The sequence below is a fragment of the Lepisosteus oculatus genome, chromosome 2, assembly GCF_040954835.1.
Source record: "Lepisosteus oculatus isolate fLepOcu1 chromosome 2, fLepOcu1.hap2, whole genome shotgun sequence".
Taxonomy (NCBI): domain Eukaryota; kingdom Metazoa; phylum Chordata; class Actinopteri; order Semionotiformes; family Lepisosteidae; genus Lepisosteus; species Lepisosteus oculatus.
Genome location: NC_090697.1, coordinates 77,989,079 through 78,009,346, shown reverse-complemented (window position 1 = coordinate 78,009,346; position 20,268 = coordinate 77,989,079). Strand labels below are relative to the sequence as shown.

The window sequence follows — 20,268 nt, the reverse complement described above, 5'->3', positions numbered from 1 at the left end:
TAAATGAAGACCTGTTTGAAGTATCCAAAATCATCAAAGGTGCTGAACCATTGACTTTGAATTAAACACAAAGCAGAGGACACCACTGAAAACTGCATGGAAGTGTATTTAAAAACCAGGAAAAGGAGATATTTTCTTACATTAAGGTTTGTGACAGTCTGGAACCAGGCACCAGGCCATGCTGTTTAAGACCTCTTGTCTTCTTTCAATAAATGGCTGGATGAGATTCATGGATCAATTAGCTAGTAGCAGCCAAAAGAACTGAAGGGGTCTTATGGGTTCTTGTTTGAAACCTCTCTGATGTGGTTGTGATTGCGGTTCACAGCAGAGCCTGAGGAACCTTCACGAGACACCTCTGACAGACATGACAGGCATCACATCACGTGCAGCACCAAGTAGCATCAGTGTGTTTAGCCGCTCCAGAAAATGAAGCACATAATAGGAATCAAAAGGATGTTGCCATGGCAGCCGAGCGTTGCCATGGTTTTGTTTGGGGTAACAGTAGCACATCTTACTCTCCATCTGTCAAGCAAGGAGTTGAGGTCAAAAGCACTGTGGTATCACTGCACACCAAGAAGCGACAGACACACCGTACTCCAGAATCATTACAATATCCTCCTAGTTTCTTCATTTCTTATGAAGAATGTATTACATTTGAAGCATATTTGAAACACAATATGAAATTGAATACATACTGTACTGTAGAGCAAAATGATTAACCTCTTTTACATATAAGATAATAGGAACAATTGTTAGAACTAACTAGCGGATCCCTTAAATGGAAATAATGTCCTAGGATATAGTCAATATGAATTTAGAAAAGGTAGGTGTTATCTAACCCAATTATTGAGTTTCTCTCCATAGAGCATGAGACTCGTAATCTCACAGTAGTGGGTTCTCTTCTATACTGGGCAGCATGCAGTATGGGGTGGTGTTGGTGGCAGAGGATCACTTTTTGTGTGTGACAACAACATTCTGAATGTTAAAAAAACAAAAGAAATAGTTTTTGATCCCAGAGCAGTTGGTGATCACATGCATGTAGTAATCCACAATGAATTTATCACCCACGTTGATTCATATTAGTACTTAGGTGTAAGTACTAATAGACAGTAACCTGTGCTGGACTACTGTGCTGGACTACTCGTGTTGAGAGTGTTTGCTCCAAAGTTCAGCAGGGCTTATATTTCCTGCGAAGACTAAGAGTGTTTGGGGTTCGACGGGAAATAATGCTACTATTTTACCGTGCTGTAATCGAGAGCATTATCAGATATGGTATTACAGTGCTGTTTGGTCATCTATCAGTTCATTTAAAATCGCAAATTACCGCCTCTTCCAGACGGATTTGAAGGTCATGGGAGTGAAACAGCACCCCTCCCTGCAGACAACCTGTGAAAAATCCCTGATCAAATAGGCAGGAAAAATTATATCAGATCCTTCCCACATCCTCAACTCTGAATATCAACTTCTTCCTTCTGGCAAACGTTTTGGGGTTCCTAAATGTGTGTCAAACAGATACAGACATTCCTGTGTTCCACTATCCATTAAAGCTGTCAAAGCAAATGTCAAGGATAAACACAATTTTGACTCTTTCAACCCACTTGAGTGCGATATGTTTTGTGATGTGTTATAAATGTTACATGTTGTTATGTGTTATACTGTATATGAGCAATAGAGTGATGTGCAATGTTTTTCTTTTCTTCTTTTTTTTGGTTACATTCTATTCTATCATCCAGGTGGATGCTGCACATTGGTGGTGGTGGAGGGGAGTCCCCATTACCTGTAAAGCGCTTTGAGTGGAGTGTCCAGAAAAGCGCTATATAAGTGTAAGCAATTATTATTATTATTATTTAAATGTCCAGGAGTGCTGGGTGTCCATAAAAAATTTCCCTCAGGGGACGATAAAATCTTATCTTTTCTGTGACAACAGCAACAACACCAGCACTACCTGCGTGGAAGAAAGGCCTGGCGATCTTCTTCGTGCCTTTCTGTGAAAACACTATGGATAGGGAGGGGGAAACTGTCCACAGGGTCACCATGAGTCAACACCTTGACGGCACTCATCCCATCCCCATCCACTCTTTCATCCATTTTCTAACTGCTGGGGGTATAGATAAGGGGTGAAAACTCAGATTGCAGTGATACCTTTAGTGATTATTTTTAACCTTTTTACATTTCAATACTGTTACAGCTATCGTAAGTGACCACTGAAGTGTCTTTAAGTATCTAGATACAGTGGTTAACACCTGGTTGGGGTAAACATTCGAAGATCTCAGAGCTTCAAAGCAGGGAAGGAAGTGTGATGTACAGGTACAGTGTGTGTTGTGCTGGGAAGGGTGTGAGGTGCACTGATCAAAGCAATCGTCTGGTTTGCCTTGGTTCATGAAGTTCTGGGTAAGTGATTAAGTGTCAATCAACAGTCCAGGGACACAGCATAAAACACACAGGAGACAGGCGACACAGGAAGGAGAAAATGGGAGAAACAAGAGAGAGGAAAGTGGAGGAAGGCAGAAGGCTAGAGGTCCTCGTCCAGATCACCCAGGAAGACCAGGCTCCAGTTACGTGTCTGAACCTCGTTAAGAGAGTTTGCTGCTCTGATTTCCTGTTTAAAGAATCCCTGTATGAAAACAGCTTCTCCTGGTTAGTTATTTATGCATTATTAGAACAGGGAGATAGGTTGCAATTCATCTGGGTTTACAGAGAAGTAGATTAACTGCAGGTCATGTTCTGTTTAGTTTAGAAGGAAGGTTTCTCTCTCTTGTTGGTCTGTGTTGGTGTTACAGAGGGTCTGAATACTTGGCAGCAGTCTGGGGCTTTCTGGTTGGTCAGGACATAGACCTCTGGGATGCCTTCAGCTAAGAGCCAAACGTACCAACCACATTGTGCTGCAGATACAACACAGGAATAGTATCTTTAAATCAAACCTTTTTAATAATTCTTTTTTCAGAAACGGCAGAAATTCAAAATCTAAGAGAAAAATGTGATTCTGATTTCCACATAACCATATTATTACTGTATAGTGCTCATGAGAGCAAATACTGTACATTTCTTCCGTGATCTTCCAAATGCCTGTGATGAGGAAGCTGGTTTTCATCTCAAAGGCTGTGGAGATCTTTGAGGGTCCATTAATCGAGCATGTACTGTATGTGCAATACTCTTTCACAAAAGTTGGAAACAGTATTATTTTTTAGGTATCGACATGCCTTCATTAGTTAGCAACTTTAATACAGGTCTGTTATCAAGGTTATTCTAGTTGTTACCCAAATTAAATTCCATTCCAGGCACTGCTGAACTAAACTTCATGCTGTCTGTACATCCTGTTTTACCACATTCTGGGCATCTGGCTTGAGCATCATGTCCTTCTTCATAAACAACTGTGATGAAAGCAGTATGTTATTGTAACAGCAGAATACCTTGCGTTCGTGTACCATAAAGTGCCACATTAACTGAGGTCACCTATATCTGTTTTGCTTAGACAAAGTTAAGAGCCTTGTTTATGATTGCAGTAAACCTGACTGAGCAGTGTGGAGGTAACAGCTTATACAAGGATCCAGAGAGATCAGAAATGCTCCGCCCTTGGCTCAGTGAGATATTAGAGAGTTAGCTTGTTCTGTGCATAGTCTGTCGTGCATAGTTGTTTTTAAAGGAGTAGAACAACGGCTTGTTACAGTTTTTTAAAAATATTTCTTTCTGCTGCAGACATTTGCTATTGTCCATAGCGATCAAACAAGAACTAAATGCTGAGGCCCCTGTCTATAAACCCACTTTCACTACAAGCCAATGGGACAAGATGATGAACTCGGATGTCTCACTGTGAAAATAGCCTCCCCTTTACAGAAGAAGGTCCTGAATTTGCTCACATTCTACTTGTGCCCTGCCCAGCACCAGCCTGAGAGAAGTTCTCGTAATCGGGCTGGCTGTCACTGTCTCCTGCCCCTGGCCGGGACGGGTCGAAGGTCTCAGTGTTGATGTAATCAGCGTCGCTGTCGTTCTCAACAGCACACTCCATGTTGACATAGCTGGCGCTGTCGTACTCGGCCGTCTGGTTCTCGTAGTCTGGCCCAGTCCCGCAGGAGTCCAAGTCGTCTTGCCTCTGGCTGGCACTCGCTGTCATCTTGGCTGTGGAAGGACAGGCACAGTGATGAAGGCCGCAGAGAGAGAGGGCAGGGGGCAACGGGATGCAGAATGAAACCTGTGGAATTCTGACCTGTTTATGTTGATCCCACATGGGGGATCACGCACTGGGATCATATCCAATAAAATACTGATCAAATTCTAATTTACTGCAGCTCTACTTCATCCTTATGCTACCGGGACAGGGCAATCAGTTACAACAGAGAAAGCAGAAGTGGGGAGAGAACAACTGCATCTCAAGCTCAATCCCCTAACCTAACCCAGATAAGTAATAAGCTGTTCTGAATGATTACCAGGGGTATAGAACAGACAGACTTCCATTAAATTGTAGAGGATGTACTGTAATGAACTACAGTAGTAATGATGCAGTAGCATCTGATATGTCTTCTAAATGTGGGCTCAGATGGGGCCCTGTAAGAGCCCTTTTCATGATCAGTGTCACAGTGCGGCTCTACAGGTGCTCACGCCCCACCTTCGGGCCCCCCCTGTACAGCCTGCTTCCCACCTGGCTCGCTCCTGCGGCTCTCCCTGGTCTTCTTCCTTTTACAGGATATGAAGATGATGATGCACAGGATGATGAGTAACACAGCACCCCCTGCTGTTGACACAACAGTGATGAGAGGAACTGACTCTGCAATCAAACCACACACAAACCCATCACTGTTTTGTTGATCCTCACCCACCTAAAATAATTCCTTCTAGAGTGTCTATACTGTTCCTGAGCACTGCTCTGTCATTATATCACAGTTCACTGAACACGGCAGAACACTGTCCTGTAATTGTGTCACAATCCACTGAACACAGCAGAACACTGCCCTGTAATTATATCACAGTCCACTGAACACAGCAGAACACTGCCCGTAATTATATCACAGCCCACTGAACACAGCAGAACACTGCAAACTGTTGACGTATAACAGTTTTTAGTGTTTATAGTCTGGTGTGATCTGGCCTGAACTGAGCAGATGTTGCCAGTTTCTCCATGAAGTAATCTCTAGCCAAAAGAACACAAAATAAACACACACTTGTGCAGCAAAATGATCACATTATCAACATCAGTGGGAGACTAGTTACAGATTTAGAATAAGAGGAAACACAGAAACAGCTGTTCAGAGGAGAGACCAAAAGGTCTCTGTATTCCTTAGTTCTGGATCTGCTTCACAGATATTTCATGCGATAATCTAGATTTTACATAATTTTCCTTCCTATGTCAAGTTACAATAAATACTTTCAATTGCACATATTGTCATTACATTAACATATCCTGAAGTAGAGTTTTTAAGTAGAGACATTATTACAATGACAGCAGTTGTTTCAGGAATATCAGGCAGTGCTTGTGAAGACCTTCCTCAAGACGCTACACAGCAGTGCACATGACCCCCCGGGGAACCTGTGATCCCCTCAGATCGTTTCCTTACCTTTTATCATCACACTGAACGGGCTGCTTGATTCGTTAAAGGTGCGATTAATGCCAACAACCTCGTAGAGGCAGCTGTAGCTCCCCTGGTCTGAGAGACGCGCAGCAAGACGGGGGAAGATAGCCGTGTGGTTGACAGCTGGCTGAGATGTGGTCCTGGTTCCGTCGGGCAGAACGAGGCGGAAGGTGCTGTTTGTGAGCTGGGGCACCGCGGAGCAGCTGATGGAAAAGTTCTGCCCCCAGGTCACCCTTCCCACAGGACCGCTGATGGAGATGTTGGGCCTCTGTAGCTCCGCTGGGAGAGAGAGCACAAATCCACATGCGGTATGTCCACAAGCCCCTGGAAAACCTCTCGGCAGGCCAGACACATGATCAATGACTGCAGTTCCCTGCAGTATCACACAGTGTCACACAGGACGTGATCAATGACTGCAGTGTCCTACAGTATCACACAGTGTCACACAGGACGTGATCAATGACTGCAGTGTCCTACAGTATCACACAGTGTCACACAGGACGTGATCAATGACTGCAGTGTCCTACAGTATCACACAGTGTTATACAGGACGTGATCAATGACTGCAGTGTCCTACAGTATCAGACAGTGTCATACAGGACGTGATTGATGACTGCAGTGCCCTACAGTATCACACAGTGTCATACAAGATGTGATCAATGACTGTAGTGTACTACAGTATCACACAATGTCAAAGCTTGTCTCATTACTCTTCTTAACCATGTAGTTCCACAGGTGGCCAATTCATTGCTCCTCAGTCACTATTGGAAAAACTCAGCATTCTGCATTTTAGCTTCTGAGTGAAGGCTGTGTGTTTTAACCTGACAAGGAAATATATATCTTTATTTCCAGTAATTCTGCCTAAAATCACTTCAAAATAGCCATGTAGATAACACATTTTTATTTTAAAAAAAGAGTAGGTAAGAATTAAGAAATTACTCTACCCTGGACTGTAGGTACTTTCCAAATGTCACAGAGATCACCTGTGTGAAAATGAAACAAAATGTAATTTATTCATTTTAAAGCGTCTGGGAAACAAACACACAGTGAATACAGCTCTTACCAGTTCAGTTAGCACTCAGTACAATCTGTGTTTTCAGGACACATGGCAAAGTGGGCCTGCTTCAGTCTGTCTCAACCTAAATTCTTCTACACTGTCTGCAACACTATGCCAACCCTCTTCATATGATGTATTGTCTACTGCATGCATCCTGTGAAGCTTTGTACCATTGCGCATTGCACAATCTGTTTTAAAACCACTCTGATTTCTCTAATTCTAAACCTACTTTGGATAAACTTCCTACCCCTTAAAACTCGCTCAGTTTCCTCTCCATGGTTCACATCTGAACTTCTCTTTGAAACTAACCACATGGCATCTGGAGCACTTAAGCAAAACATCTGGCCCAGTGGTTCACACTCAGGCTTCTAATGAACACCTGCAGGTCTACACAGCTGCTCTGACTTCTGCCAGATCCTCCTGTATATCAGATACAATCAGCTCTGGACTAGGAAATCATACAGTGCTCTTCTCTGTTGTTAAAAAGCTCACTACATGCCCTCACAACTCTGCTTTCTTTTACTTCTGACCTCTAAAGTTTTTGCAATTCTTTCAGTCAAAGATTGATGCTATAGATCTATAATTACCTGAATCAAGCCTCAACTTTGTACAGAATTTGGACAACTGTTTGAGCCCTGGCTATTCCATTGAATTTCCCTCTGTACCAGAATTTTCTGAATTTAGTTTAGTTAATTGAGGTCAACTTGCAAAACCTACTAACAGCTGCAAAAAAAACATTTGTTGCTTAAATCCCATCCCTACCTCTTTACTGAAAGAGTGCCTCCATGACATCTGCCCTTAAACTGTCAACATCATCAACAGCAGGACTGTATCAATCACTCCTATATTAAAGAAACTTGGTTTGGATTCTGAAATAATTATGAACTATAGACCATTTTCTATTGACCATATCTATCTAATATCTTAGAAAGTGTGACTCAGATGATAGTTAATGATCTGTTTGAACCATTCCAGTTCAGTTTTACTCTAAGTGTAGCACTACTCTTGTCAGGGTTGTGAATTATTTAGTTTTTACACTTTACTCTGTGCATATAAGTATTCTTTTGGTCCCTGATCTTAGCAAGGCTTCTATACAGTAAATTGTTCAATTTTTCTCAAATGCTTGCAGACATTCTTGTCTATTGTCGGTGTTGTCTTTAACTGCTTCTGCTCTTATCTGATTGACAGGCAACATTTTGTCTCCCTTGGTCCTCATAAATCCCCCATGGCCCAGTTAATCACGGTGTGCTTCAGGGTTCAGTCTTGGGCCCTTTGCTTTGTATTTTTATATGGTTTCTCTTAGCAAGCAAGCATGGTCTTCAGCTTCACTTGTATGTACTGTAGATGATACTCTGCATAGATTTATGTTAAAACTTCTCCCCTCACTGGTCTCCCCCCTCCATCACTTATCTCTTGTTTGCGTGACATCAAACTCTGGCTGACATCAAATTCCCTGAAGCTACCGTACATTGTGACAGAACAGAACTTTTACTGGTGGATAGAAAATGTCAGCTGAAAAAGCTCAGGAGCTGCACAGGAATCTTCACAGCTCTCCTATTCATATGTCAGCCATAGTTAGAAATCCTGTCTTTTTGAGCCTCAAAAAATGCGTGAAAAATTTGGAAAATATCTTTTTTTCACTTTAGAAATATGGCCCGGGATTGGCAGGATGTTCAGTCTGTTGTTACACACTGTCTACCTGTACACTTAAAATCCAGTTTCATAAGAAGTATAAGAAAGTTTGAAAATGTGAGGAGACCGTTCAGCCCATTTAGCTCATGTGATTGTAAATAGAAGAACGCTCAGTGATCTCGTCCAGCTGTTTCAGAGAAGCCAGGGCACTTCGATGATGTCATGGGAGCCGGGTCAGACTCCCACAAAGTGTGTAATAAGACCGTATGGGAGAGTCTGGAGAAGGACATCAGGGCAAGACACAGCAGGGTCAGGACGGGCTGACAGACAGGGGGCAGTGAACGCAGTGATCTGGTGCTCGGGGGGGAAACGCCAAGGCAACCAAATCCAGGGAAGTCCCATAGAGGTAGTCAGGGCACACTCCGTTATCCAGGAGCCGGGAGATCCATCCGAGACGAGGACAATTACAATCCCCGGGAAGGGCAACCAAGACCAGGAACACTGAGAGATAAACGCATGACAGGACCAGGTGCTCCGAGCCCCGGGCTCAGAGGTCAGGACGTCTGGGATGAAGGCCTGTGCCCTTGGGCTTCCTCCAAGCCTGGTGGCAGGCGGGCCTTCAGATGTCCGTCTTCCAAAGCTGAGCCACGAACTGCGGAGACGCTGGGCTTTTAAACCCGAAATACAAACGAGACACACCGGGAAATAATAGAACCTAATAACAGAAAAGGGTAGGAGCGCCCTCTAGAGGAGGGATGTGGAACGTGACAGACAATAAGGACAGGTAGCTTGTTCTAGTCTCCCACTGCCCTGTCCCCTCTGAGTGATAATAATAATCATTTAGCAATAGCTATAGCAATAATAATAAAATACCAATAGCTTCTGAAAGTGTTTCACGGTAAGAAAATAAATAAAAATTATAAGTAGAAGAGATAGTGTTACTACAATTAAAAATAAGAGTTTCCTATTAACAAAAGCCTTTCTGAAGAATAAGGTTTTGAGTCTGGATTTGAAGGAGCTGGGGGAAGGTGACTCTCTGATATCCAGAGTTTAGGGGCGCAGCAGGAGGAGGCCCTGTCACCCACAGTGTGTAGATGGGTTTGGGGAACAGGGAGCAGAGAGTCAGATGAGCGAAGTGTCACGATCGCTAACCCCTCCTCTTAAGGGAGCTCCAGCTCTTCCTCGTTCCCTCCCATTGTTTGCACCTGATCCCTATTCCCGTTCCCCCTTAAAAGCCAGGCGCTGACGCTCATCTGGGCTCTGCATCTGATTTCCATATCGTGCGAGTCCGGGACCTGGACTTTAACTGGGTTTTAACCTCTGTTCCCGTTCCCGTTCCCGTTCCTGTTCCCCGTCCGCCGGTTCCGACCCGGCCTTCGTGGTTTTTAACTCCTTCTTCTGATGGATCTTCTGGTTTTGGACTTACCCTTGTGTTTTGGATATTCCCAAAGGACTACTCTCTCGGATTGTTCGCCTCGGCCACACCTTGGACACGCCTCCTTGTCTTCAGCCCCGTTTTCCTGCATGACGTTTCCCTAGTGTTTCCCCACTTCGTCACTATTGTGTCGTCCGCATAGGGTCCGGAAAGAACTGTTCGTTACATGAAGGTTGAGAGGTGGAGAGTATGACGATAGCAACTCAGACAGGGACTGGGGTGCCAAGCCATGCAGAGCCTTATAGGTGAGCAGGAGGATTTTGAAGTCGACACGAAACCTGACAAGAGCCAGTGCAGGGACCCCAGGGCTGGAGGAATGTGTACTTACATGCAGCCAGATCACGATTCACTGTCCATTTTATTGTTGACGATGTCAGTGTCTTTGAGGATTTCTAAAATTTGAATTGGATATTTTGTAACCTTTCTGTGCAAGACTTAAAAGATTCCATTTTTTTTAATCCGCCAGAGAAGTAAAGTCCAAGGGTGTGTCTGGGGGCTTTTGATTGATTCCAGAGACGCAATATATTTTTTTGTATCATTGTGACTACCTGAATTAAATTATATTTTACTAGTGCAAAGTACAGTTTTGGCACAACATCCTCTGATTTAAATATCTCATTTTTATCTTCGAAAATCTAAACCGAAACTTAACTGTGACCATTACAACTGTTGCTTTAGTCAAAGAACAAGACCTAACTTTCTCCATCCACAGGATCTTACAGATGATCCTTTAGTTTAGTCCTACTTACCAAATGCAAATAGAAAGATCCTAGGAAAGATTTAGCTCAAGTAGGGAGCTGCGTCAGTATGTGTAGGCTGCAAAGGAACAAGTAAAAGGTTTATTCCATGCTGAAAAGAGAAGAAAGGAAACACAATGTTTCGGCTGTGGAGTCTTTTTCGGTGTTTCTTTCATTGAGCCTTCACACCGAAGAAGACTCCACAGTCGAAACATTGTTTCCTTTCTTCTCTCTTCAGCATGGAATAAACCTGTTACTTGTTTCTAGAGAAGATGTTTGCATTTTTACGGTGTTCTCTCAATGTAAAAAATCCCAGCCAGATAACAGTTTCCAATCGCACTTTAGAAACAGAAATAGATCTTTCAAGAGCTCGCATACGATTTCCCTTCAGAAGCTCCATGCTACAAGAACAGGCTTTTATAGTTTTGTAATCAATTCCAACTCTCTAAATGAGAAATTTCTTATTTTTGTATTCTTTCATTGAAAGCCAATAAAGAATTCTCTCTCCAAAAAGCAGAACAGACAAAGACTTGTTTAACCACTAATCAAGAGGTTGTGGCTTTATATCTGAAAAAGTAGTTTCTCACGGAAGTGTGAGAACGCTAGCAAGATCATTAATGTCAAAGCTAACTACTTCATCTTGCTATCCTATTCCAATGGATTTATTTCTGCCCAAGCACAGACTCCGATGTGTTATTCTCCATTGCGGGTCTCAGCTTGCAGACCTGTACTTGGCATTGTGCTGAGATCAATTCAAACACTGCCGTCGCTGAAGACTATCAGCAGGGGCACAGAAAAGTATTGCAGTTATAGCAGAGCATGACACGAACCACAGGAAACCATGATAAAGCACAATAAAGGCAGAAATATGAGGACAGGAAAACAGTGACATTACTGGCAAAAGTTCAGAAGTGTGAGGTAGGACCTCCCATTCCTCTCAACTCTACTTCCGAGCAGCTCAGATCCAAATGAACTCTTCTGAGAGATCCATGGGAGCTGAGGAATTCAGGTGCACACGGTTCCTTTAGGCCAACACACCTGTCATGGGAGATGTTTGACAACTAGACAGGCAAGGTCTGCATTTCTACCATCAGAAATATTCTTTCTGTGCTAAAACATACTGTACATTCTTTCCAAAAATGTCCTTTGTCCTGTCACAGGAGGCTGGCCATGTTAGGGAGAACAGTGATGCCTCTGTGCTCAGTTCTCCAGGGGTCTTTCTAAAACTGCAGTGATCTCTTATGAGACTGCTTGCACTCCTACAGAGTGACCCATGAGAGTGATGTCATCAGAGCTGCTCAGGCTTTTGCACCAGGACCACTGCCCTTCCTACTTAAGACCTGTGATCTACATCCTGGTGAAGTAAGTAAATGAGTCAAATGAATTGGATTAGCAACCATAGAAGCTTCAAAGATATTAATACAAAATCCAGGACTGGCATATCTTGGCAGATGACTTAAAGAAAAGGCTACATGCAGATATCTGAAACATAAACTAGAAATGTAATATCTGAACCACTGAACTAGAAGAGGCTACCTATGAGAAAGATTTACTCTTAGACAATAATCAAGGCAGACATATTAAAATATATAGTTAAAACAGAATTCAAAATCAGGCATGTTAAACATCATGAACATGGCAAAAAATGCTCAAACCTTTTGTCTTTATGAACAGAGAAGACTGTAAGGGGATGGGATTTTAGTATTTACAATCCTCAAAGACATTGACAAACATCAATCCTATGAACATCTACAAAACCATCGGTGAAATATGAACCAGATGGCACAGGTTGAGGCTTCATGGAAGTGCATTTAAAACAGAGGACAAGAGGCTCTTCTTTATAGACTTGTGAAAAAATAAAGAATAAAGAGATGCAGAAAATGGGAAAAATAAAATAAGACAGGGAGAAACAGGAGTAAAATACATTAAAAGGAAGAGAACAAAAAGAAAGAACCAGCCGACATCGAAGAGACGCACAGCCAGCCTCACCGATCAGGAGCAGGACAGCAAACAGCATGGCTATACTTCCAGGGACAGGAAAGAGTCTTGTTCTGCCAGATAGCTTCACAACTCGACTAGCCTCTGCCGCTGCAGCACTGATGTGGTGATCAGAAATGACAGATGACAACAGGAGTCAGTAAGTCAAGTTCCTCTTTTTTAAGCTCAGAATGTTTCAAACAGTCACGAGCAAATATAACCCCCTCCCCCCCCCATTTTTTCTCCTTGAGAAATAAGGGCTTTAGGAGGCAGAATACTGAGAAGAATATCAGGCATTAGATAAAACACAAAAGGGAAGTTTCAGCTGTAAAATGGCTAAACACCAGGAAGGAAATTATATCTTCTGTTGAAGAAAAGAGAAATATTTCTATGTTTTGTAACTCCAACCAACCACAGAGAGGAGTTTCTGTTAGGAATAGATTTTTTTTATTGGAAAAATAAAGAATGAAAAAAACAAACAAATGTGGCACACTATACCACCTTGACACAAACCAATTTGTAGCATGTATATATTTGAAATGTGTGGAATATTGCAGTAATATATTTGCCTTCAGAGACAAGTGCACACTTTAGCGCAATGTACAGTGAATCAAGCTGAAACTCGAATTGCTTGAAGAGACCAATCTAGCCAGTGCATGAGGGAGCTGTGCAGGAGGGCTGTGGACAGTGGCTGCAGACTAAAGACTGCAGACTGGAGCTCTCTAGTGCTGGCTGTCCTCTGTGCGTTGACATGCACATCCTGTTATGTCTTCTCTTTGAATGACTCTGCTGTTACAAATAGCAGTGTGGCTAGATGTGGAAACACAAGAGGAACAGAGGAGATCACAGTCTTTTGCCACAAGAACCCCTGAAAGAGAGCAGAGGGAATCTGCCCAACCATGTTGCTGAGGCCAGTACACTGGCGCCTTTCAGGAAGTGGCTGGATGACATCCTTGGATCACTTACTGTAGCTGCTGTAGAGGGCCAAATGTTCTCCTCTTGTTTGTAAGCTCATAATTTATGTTTTAACTATCTGCATGAAAAAGCCTGCCATCGCCTACAATAATCATCATCTGAGAGGTGTTTGGCCACTCTTGAATTTTAATTGTTTTGAATTTGAATTCTAAATCTGCTTCTGTAGTGTTCGCTAATCTTCCTAATTTGGTATCATCTGCAAACTTCACGAGTTAAATACCTGTACCAGAATCTAGATCACTGATCTTAAGTGGGAAGAGCAGTGGTCATAATACAGATCCTTGTGATACTCCACTAATTCTGTCACCCCAATCTGAGTTTTCACCCCTTATTAATATATGTTGTTCTCTATTTAATAATTGGTTCTGAGTCCAAACATGTGTATTTCCCTAAATACCTAGTGCCTGCAGATCGAGAATTGCTAATGACTTTATTCAAAGCCTTCAAAAAATCTAAGCACATCATAAACTGTATGCCCTGCATGTATCTGATTCAGTGCTCATGACTAACGCTAACCCAGGGTTCCTCCCACCTTCACCTGAATCCTTGGTGTCAATGTTTTCAATCCCTTCACAATCCGAATGTCTGCAATGCCTTCCAGTCTCTGTCAATCCAGCACCGGAACAGAGGAGCACAGCTCCATTAAAGCCGCAAGGTCTGACGGACCCTGGGTATAAGGTACTGTACGCTGTTCTCCAGTCTGCCAAAAGTAAAAACTAGACTGAAGATATTGGCAGGATTGCTTCCATCACATGACACTTTCCTTCAATTTTTTATTTTTTAAAAATGTTTTAGTACAGCAAGAAGCAATATAAAAGCAAGAATCAATATCAGATTACATCATCTTTTATGTATATTTTTCTTTATTCATTTTCTTGAAAAGTAACAAAAGCAATAAAAAGATAAAACATTACTGACTGTAGCCTGCTGCTTCTTTGTAATACTTGCAAAACAATGCATTAGATGTGAAATCACACTGAATGTTAGATGGTCTGTGAAACCACATGAAACATTAGAGGATATGTTCAGAGAGAGGCTGGGTGATAACGAGTGCTTGTGAAAGCTGCAGAGATTGTTGCTGTGTCAGAGGAGGTGCTCCCTCTTCTTACACTCTGTCTGCTTGGTCCGCTTGGCTGCTCCTAGCCCACACTATAACATGTGGGCTGATCGCGGCAGTTAATACTCTTCTTGCTCCGTGACTTCTTCATCTCCAAATTCCTGAAAGAGTCAAATAACAGACACTCACGCTAATGGAAACGTGTGCTCGAGGGCTACCCTCGCTGTGGAGCGACTCTGGAAACTCCTTGCCCAGCTGTGGTCGCCATTCCCCTGCCAGAGATGTGCTGCCGGCACAGAAGCTCTTACGCCTCCCAGCCCAACACTTGATAGATAAAGCTAGAAACATATATAGAACCCAGGGTAACAGCTTACAGAACGCAGCTGTGCAGCTTGTCCAACACTTCTGTGTTGCACTGTTCATCCCAAGTTCTCTGGCTTGACTTTGCAACACCAAAGGTTTCATAGTGTTGGTGCGAATCAAATGCAGATCCTTTACGTGACCCAGAGAGGGCAGTGCTTCAGTGGGGCGGTTATCGCATTCTTTAAGCCGACTGAAAGCGAGTCTGAATGAAAGCAGGAAGAGCGGCGCCCCAGGGGGACGTGAGCGTGACAGCACCGCGCCTGACCTACCCTCTGTCTCTCGGCCACCTCGCTCCTCTCCTCGGCAGTCACCGCGTCCTTGTCCAGCCTCTCCAGCAGGGGGAGCCGCAGCAGGACGCTCATGCGGTAGTCCTCGCTCTCGGACAGGGGGTTCTCGGAGAGCACCAGCGCCCGCAGGCTGCCCGCCACTGGAGCCAGAGACAGCAGGGCTCGCGGAGAGAAGACCAGGTTTCCCCTGGGACAGACACGAGAGGGACGCCGAGACACTTCAATGCAGTCCGCCGCCTTCCACACCAGCATTGATGAACGTGAATATATATAAGCTTTCAGCTCTAGCAGTTGGAATTGATTTATTTAAAAGTATTTTGTGGGACTAATAAAACAGGAATATGATTAATTTGACTTTGAGTTCCAAACTTTTGATAAAAAAGGTTGTTTTTTTTTCCATCAAACAATCTGTCTTGCAAGCACTCCAAGGAGATCCCGAGCAGCATTCAGGTATACTCATCACTGAGGTCCAGTGAGCTGGAGATAAGGCCCCACCTCATATTGAGATACTGCAGGGACTTCATTCCCTCGCTGAAGCCCTCCAGGGACTCAATGCGATTATCTCTCAGGTGCAGAGTGGTGAGTTTCTCCAGCCTCTCCAGCCCTTCAAGACGCTTGATCAGGTTCTGGGCCTGGGAAGGGAAGCAGAAGTCAATACAGACTGTGCTGTCACTGCTGCTCTTCTTCATAGTGCATTTTAGCACTGAGGTACATGATGAAGATTCTGAAGGCATTTTATTGAGTGTTATGGAATAACGTTGTGATAATAAAGTGATGTATTGCGTGTGAATTATGATGTCTTGCATGTAATCAGGAAATGTGAAAGCATGTTGCTAGAGCTGCCACCTATGGCCTGTCACTAGGTGGTGTCTGTGCTCTGCTGCGATGAGACACAGCTGCACTTCACACAATTCTCAGCAGAACAACCCGCAGTCACACCAGGTACAGTCTGCGCAGGTTGGGCAGGTAGATCCCGTCTGTGGTTTCCAGGCGATTCCCTCTGAGCTCCAGGGTTACCAGGTTCGCCAGGCGCCCATAGTCCAGGCCGGATATTGACTGAATCCCATTGCCTGGGAATGGAATAAATGAATGGAGACAGTCAGCCATTGCACTAGGCAAGTAGGCACTCATTCTTTGTTTTCCCTTTTTTTTCTGGAATATTATTGTTATATACCAATATAAGTATATGATCAAAAACAACATTTGAGAATTACACAAAATGCATATTGTAGACAATGACACCAATAAGAGACTCCAGAAACACAATGGAAGTGATACAGATGCACCAATTAGCATTCTGGAGAAGCAGACCTGCACACTAAAATCTAAGGGTCATAACTCCCACCACTCTTCCTGTGCTCTGAAGACAGGCAGTGAAGAATGACACAGCCTGCTGCACCTGTCAAAGATCCCTCAGCCTGTTGCAAAGAGCCATGCGTGGGAGTTGGTTTAATATATATATATTTGTTTGTTTTGTTTAATATATATTATCTATACATACTTTGGGAAAGCACAATAATGTCCAAAGTTCAATAATAAGAAAATGCAATGTTTTTCAGGACATGATCCTAGAGTTCATAAAAATGTCAGTATGTCTAGAACAGAGGTTGGTGTCAATAGTGTGTAGTTTTTTTTTTGCTGTAGTTCTTGTGTGAGATGACCCTTTGTGAAGGTGCTCCGTCTGCCTATGAAACTGTGAGTCAGCAGCAATCACTGTTTCAGAAGTGCAGTGGCAAACAGCAGTCAGACTGACCAGTCAGGTTGAGGGTCTCCAAGGAGGGCCCTCCCAGCCCCTCCGTGTTTTTGATCCGATTGGACGCTAAGTTCAGCCACTGCAGGTACTCCAGCTGGCCCAGGGGCTGACCTTTGAACCCATCTAGCAGGTTTCCATCTGCTTTGAGCCACAGCAGATGAGAGAGGGAGGCCAGAGGGGAGAGGTCAGACAGGTAATTGGAGGAGATGTCCAGGAAACGCAGGTGGACAAAGCTGGACAATATGTTGAGGTCTGTTAAGCCCCTGGACAGATGAGAGAAATACAGAGGTCAACACCAAATCCTTAATGGTTATAACTGTTGCTGTCAACTTTCACTTCACACACTACATTTCCCATCACTCAGGGTGCTGAGATCTGTCTCTGAGGATATATAGTTGGGTTCCTGATATGACTTTTCCACATGTATTGGGTCTTGGAGAGTTGTTTTGAAGAAACGGTGACGTGTTTGTTGCACATGTGCGCAATCAGCCACAAAAAATGAGCTTTGGGGCCTGTGGTACAAAGGGATCCAGAAGCTTGAGTGGTCAAAGGCTGCTGAATGCTCACCGTTCCTTGAGTTCCAGCCGGACGAAGGCGTGTGCCAGTCCGTTGCCAGTGCGACACAGCAGGGACAGGCCTTCGGAGATCATTTCTGATGTCAGAGGGCAGCTTTCCAGCTGAGGGAGAGAGAACCAGCTCTGTTACAGCTCAGGCAGGTGTGGAGAGGCTCTGCAGATAAAAGACAGCTGCACGCATGCTATACCAGTGTCACAGCAAGCCGATGATTACTATGCTTAGAATTATGTGTTCAGAAACAATGTTATGATGAAGTCAGAACATAAGAAAGGTCACAAATAAGAGGAGGCTATTCGGCTCATCTGGCCAGTTCTGTAGTTAGTAACTTATTGATCCAAGGATCGCATTCAGACATTTCTTGAACTGATCAGCCATTTGTATCACAGCAGACAGATTCATGTATTTTTTACCCTTGTACTTGCTCTTTGCTCTTGTACTCTTGAATCTGGGTGTAAATGTTGAAATTGATTCCTTGTAGCCTGAGGTTCCTGTCCCTGTTTCTAATTGATTCAGTAAATTCAAACTGCTCCAACACTGCACCAGTATGTTATTTCCACTCAGCTATGCCTCAGCTGTTGCTATCAAAACTTCTACCCAACATTTGCCTTGTGACAACAGCTACGATTTAGAAGTTTAGAAGACATAAAATGGCTCCAGCTCAGTTTGCTGACTCTCTGGACAAAGAATCTGGTATCAGTTGCAAGAGAGGAAATACAGCAGAAACACAGGCCGGCAGATTAACATCCACCAGTTAACTCAGCTCCTGCTGGGAAACAGCAGCAGACGTGCTGTCTGCTGGTCTCACTGGTGACTATAAACAGCAGAGCCAACACTGGCTCAAAGGTAGGCTGTAGGCCTGGGCTGTTGTCTGGAACACAAGGGATTGATGACAGTGGCTAGCTGTGCAGGAATGCAGCATTCAGATTCAGACAAATCAATAGCTTCACCTTTTCTTCCTTCTCAAGCAATGCCTCTTCCTCTCCCTGTCCTTCCCCTTCCTCTCTGCCACCCTCCTCTCCCTCCGAGTCCAAGATGGAAGCTGTGTTCCCAGGCTCCGCCACCTCCACTTTGTCCTCCACCCCTTCTTCCTCTCGGTCCGACATCACTTCCTGTCTCTGTGTCCACCTCAGCTGCACAAGGACCTTAAAAACAGATAGCGTTCATGGAACACATGTGACTGTGCTGTTCCCAGCTCTTTCTTTCTAACAAGAAACCAGGACAGTGCAGCTATACACTGTACACTAGCTTATCAGACAGCTAATCTGTTTGCATTTCTGCATTTGTTGATGGACATTAAATTCGTATTTCAATCACAGGTAAATTTACCATCATAATAAAGATTTTCAGAGGAACAAGTAACAGGTTTATTCCATTCTGAAAAGAGAAGAAAGAAAACACAACGTTTCGGCCTTGGAGCCTTCTTCAGGTGTGAGGCAATACAATAAACTGTTATTGATTAGTTTAAAAGCCACAAAAAATATAATTAAACTCTAGATTTAGCCCTACGGCCACCTTGCTTTGTTCACTGATTAAGCCCAGTTGCATTTGAGTGGTCATCGGGCAGACTGAATGGTGTGGGCTCAGCATTCCTCAACAAGGGCCTGTTAGAGGGTTTCAGGTAACAGCTTTTTTAGTCTTACTTCATTCATTTTCTTTATTTGTGTCTCAGCTCCTTATATAAAGCTACTTGTGTGTTGTTTTTTTATTTTCTTCTTTCAAAACATAAAGACAGATCTGCTGTATGGACACACAGTAACATTGTAAGAAGCCGGCTTCACAGACTACAGATAGAGAAACCAAAGACGATTCGACAACTGAAATTAGTGTTTTTTTCTTTCTGCTTTTCAGAGTCAAATGAACTTCGTTTTGTTCGTCTGCAGCTCCGGCCGACACTGCTCCTCACTGGAAACCCTTCAGGTCGAAGACGCCACTTCCTCGCTCCACACAAAGCCTTTAACCCACGAAGCACTTGTGTCTTAGTCGATTGCACACTGAGAATCAGGCGTCTTACATTGTTGTTGTGCGAGCTTGTTGCGCGCTCAGCAGTGCTGCTGTACAGCTCACATACTGTAGGCACAGTGAGATTCCCAGGAAAGAAAATAAAGTGAAGCTCAGAAGAGAAGACCACAACCAAGCCTCGTTCGTCCCAGCTGTTCTAAATCATAATCATTCCCACCGGCACTTCTCAAATACTGTATAAACAGTACATATCACACACACACACACTCTCCTCCACAGTGCTGCGCTGGGGCACTCCTCTCTCTGCCTGCGGGATAGCCCACAGCCAAGCGGGTTCAATCCACAATTACTCCATAAACATCCGCAAACCAGACTGATTCCTGGGTGTCATGAAGATTCCTCATGAAATAATCACAATGTGTTTTTCCTGATCCCACTCGGCTCTTGTCCCTGGCTCTCGCAGGTCCTGAGGGAGACCGGTCCTCCTCAGCCCAAGACAGAACACTAGGGGAGCGGGTACCGGCGGCTCAGCCCGGCCCAGTGCCCAGAGTCGACCCGGCTCGAATCCACTCCGGCAGCAACTAACGCGTTACTGTCGAAACGAAACGCAACTACTTGGAGAAATAATCAGTGCGAGTTTTTACGTTTGCAACACGCTCTGCCCGGACACCACCTCTGAATTCATCCGAGCTCAAGGGAAACCGCTGAGATTATTTTCTCACTTATTTACTGTCGTATTGACACATTGTAAGGAAAAAGAAAGATTTCCCTACCGTCCTGCTGCTGGGTAACACAGTTGACAGCTGTTGTCAAGGAGACCGCACCGGCGAGGAGGCGTGGCTTGGCGTGCCTGCTGCCCAATGATGTGGGAGGAGACGCGGAGGGGTGGGGCTTAT

At 43.9% G+C, this 20,268-nt stretch overlaps 2 protein-coding genes across 5 annotated transcripts; both read right to left on the bottom strand.

Annotated features, from left to right (window-relative positions):
• Window positions 1–2,909: 2,909 nt before the first annotated feature.
• Window positions 2,910–14,036, bottom strand: LOC107077374 (uncharacterized). Of its 3 annotated transcripts, XM_015347586.2 has the most exons (6): window positions 13,916–14,036; window positions 12,415–12,521; window positions 6,509–6,547; window positions 5,550–5,843; window positions 4,637–4,762; window positions 2,910–4,116 (listed from the first exon to the last, which is right to left on the bottom strand). In XM_015347586.2, exons 2-6 carry the CDS (start codon window positions 12,440–12,442, stop codon window positions 3,854–3,856), a joined length of 750 nt encoding a protein of 249 aa, XP_015203072.2. In that variant the 5' UTR covers window positions 12,443–12,521; window positions 13,916–14,036; the 3' UTR covers window positions 2,910–3,853. The 3 variants fall into 3 exon arrangements, with proteins under 3 accessions (XP_015203072.2, XP_069041418.1, XP_069041434.1); XM_069185317.1 differs by lacking the exons at window positions 12,415–12,521; window positions 13,916–14,036 and adding an exon at window positions 9,680–10,503; XM_069185333.1 differs by lacking the exons at window positions 4,637–4,762; window positions 12,415–12,521; window positions 13,916–14,036 and adding an exon at window positions 9,680–10,512.
• Window positions 14,037–14,171: 135 nt separating this feature from the next.
• lrrc23 (leucine rich repeat containing 23) lies at window positions 14,172–20,237 on the bottom strand. 2 transcript variants are annotated; one of them, XM_015349523.2, is made up of 8 exons: window positions 20,146–20,237; window positions 18,361–18,555; window positions 17,405–17,514; window positions 16,838–17,100; window positions 16,024–16,154; window positions 15,580–15,716; window positions 15,067–15,271; window positions 14,172–14,595 (listed from the first exon to the last, which is right to left on the bottom strand). In XM_015349523.2, the coding sequence occupies exons 2-8, from the start codon at window positions 18,514–18,516 to the stop codon at window positions 14,554–14,556; spliced, it is 1,044 nt and encodes a 347-aa protein (XP_015205009.1). In that variant the 5' UTR covers window positions 18,517–18,555; window positions 20,146–20,237; the 3' UTR covers window positions 14,172–14,553. The 2 variants fall into 2 exon arrangements, with proteins under 2 accessions (XP_015205009.1, XP_015205620.1); XM_015350134.2 differs by lacking the exon at window positions 20,146–20,237 and adding an exon at window positions 20,017–20,119.
• Between the last annotated feature and the right edge of the window lie 31 nt (window positions 20,238–20,268).

Bases quoted from the DNA above. Each gene is read 5' to 3' on its own strand.
- LOC107077374 (XM_069185317.1), bottom strand. From the start codon at position 9,779: ATGCAGGAAAACGGGGCTGAAGACAAGGAGGCGTGTCCAAGGTGTGGC. The intron at 5,844-6,508 runs GTAGAGTAATTT...TCTCTCTCCCAG, and splicing joins GAAAGTACCTACAGTCCAGG to CGGAGCTACAGAGGCCCAAC. The intron at 4,763-5,549 runs GTAAGGAAACGA...GTTTGATTGCAG, and splicing joins GTTCAGTGTGATGATAAAAG to AGTCAGTTCCTCTCATCACT.
- lrrc23 (XM_015349523.2), bottom strand. From the start codon at position 18,516: ATGTCGGACCGAGAGGAAGAAGGGGTGGAGGACAAAGTGGAGGTGGCG. The intron at 16,155-16,837 runs GTCAGTCTGACT...TTCCATTCCCAG, and splicing joins GGAGACCCTCAACCTGACTG to GCAATGGGATTCAGTCAATA. The intron at 14,596-15,066 runs GTAGGTCAGGCG...TGACTCTTTCAG, and splicing joins AGGTGGCCGAGAGACAGAGG to GAATTTGGAGATGAAGAAGT.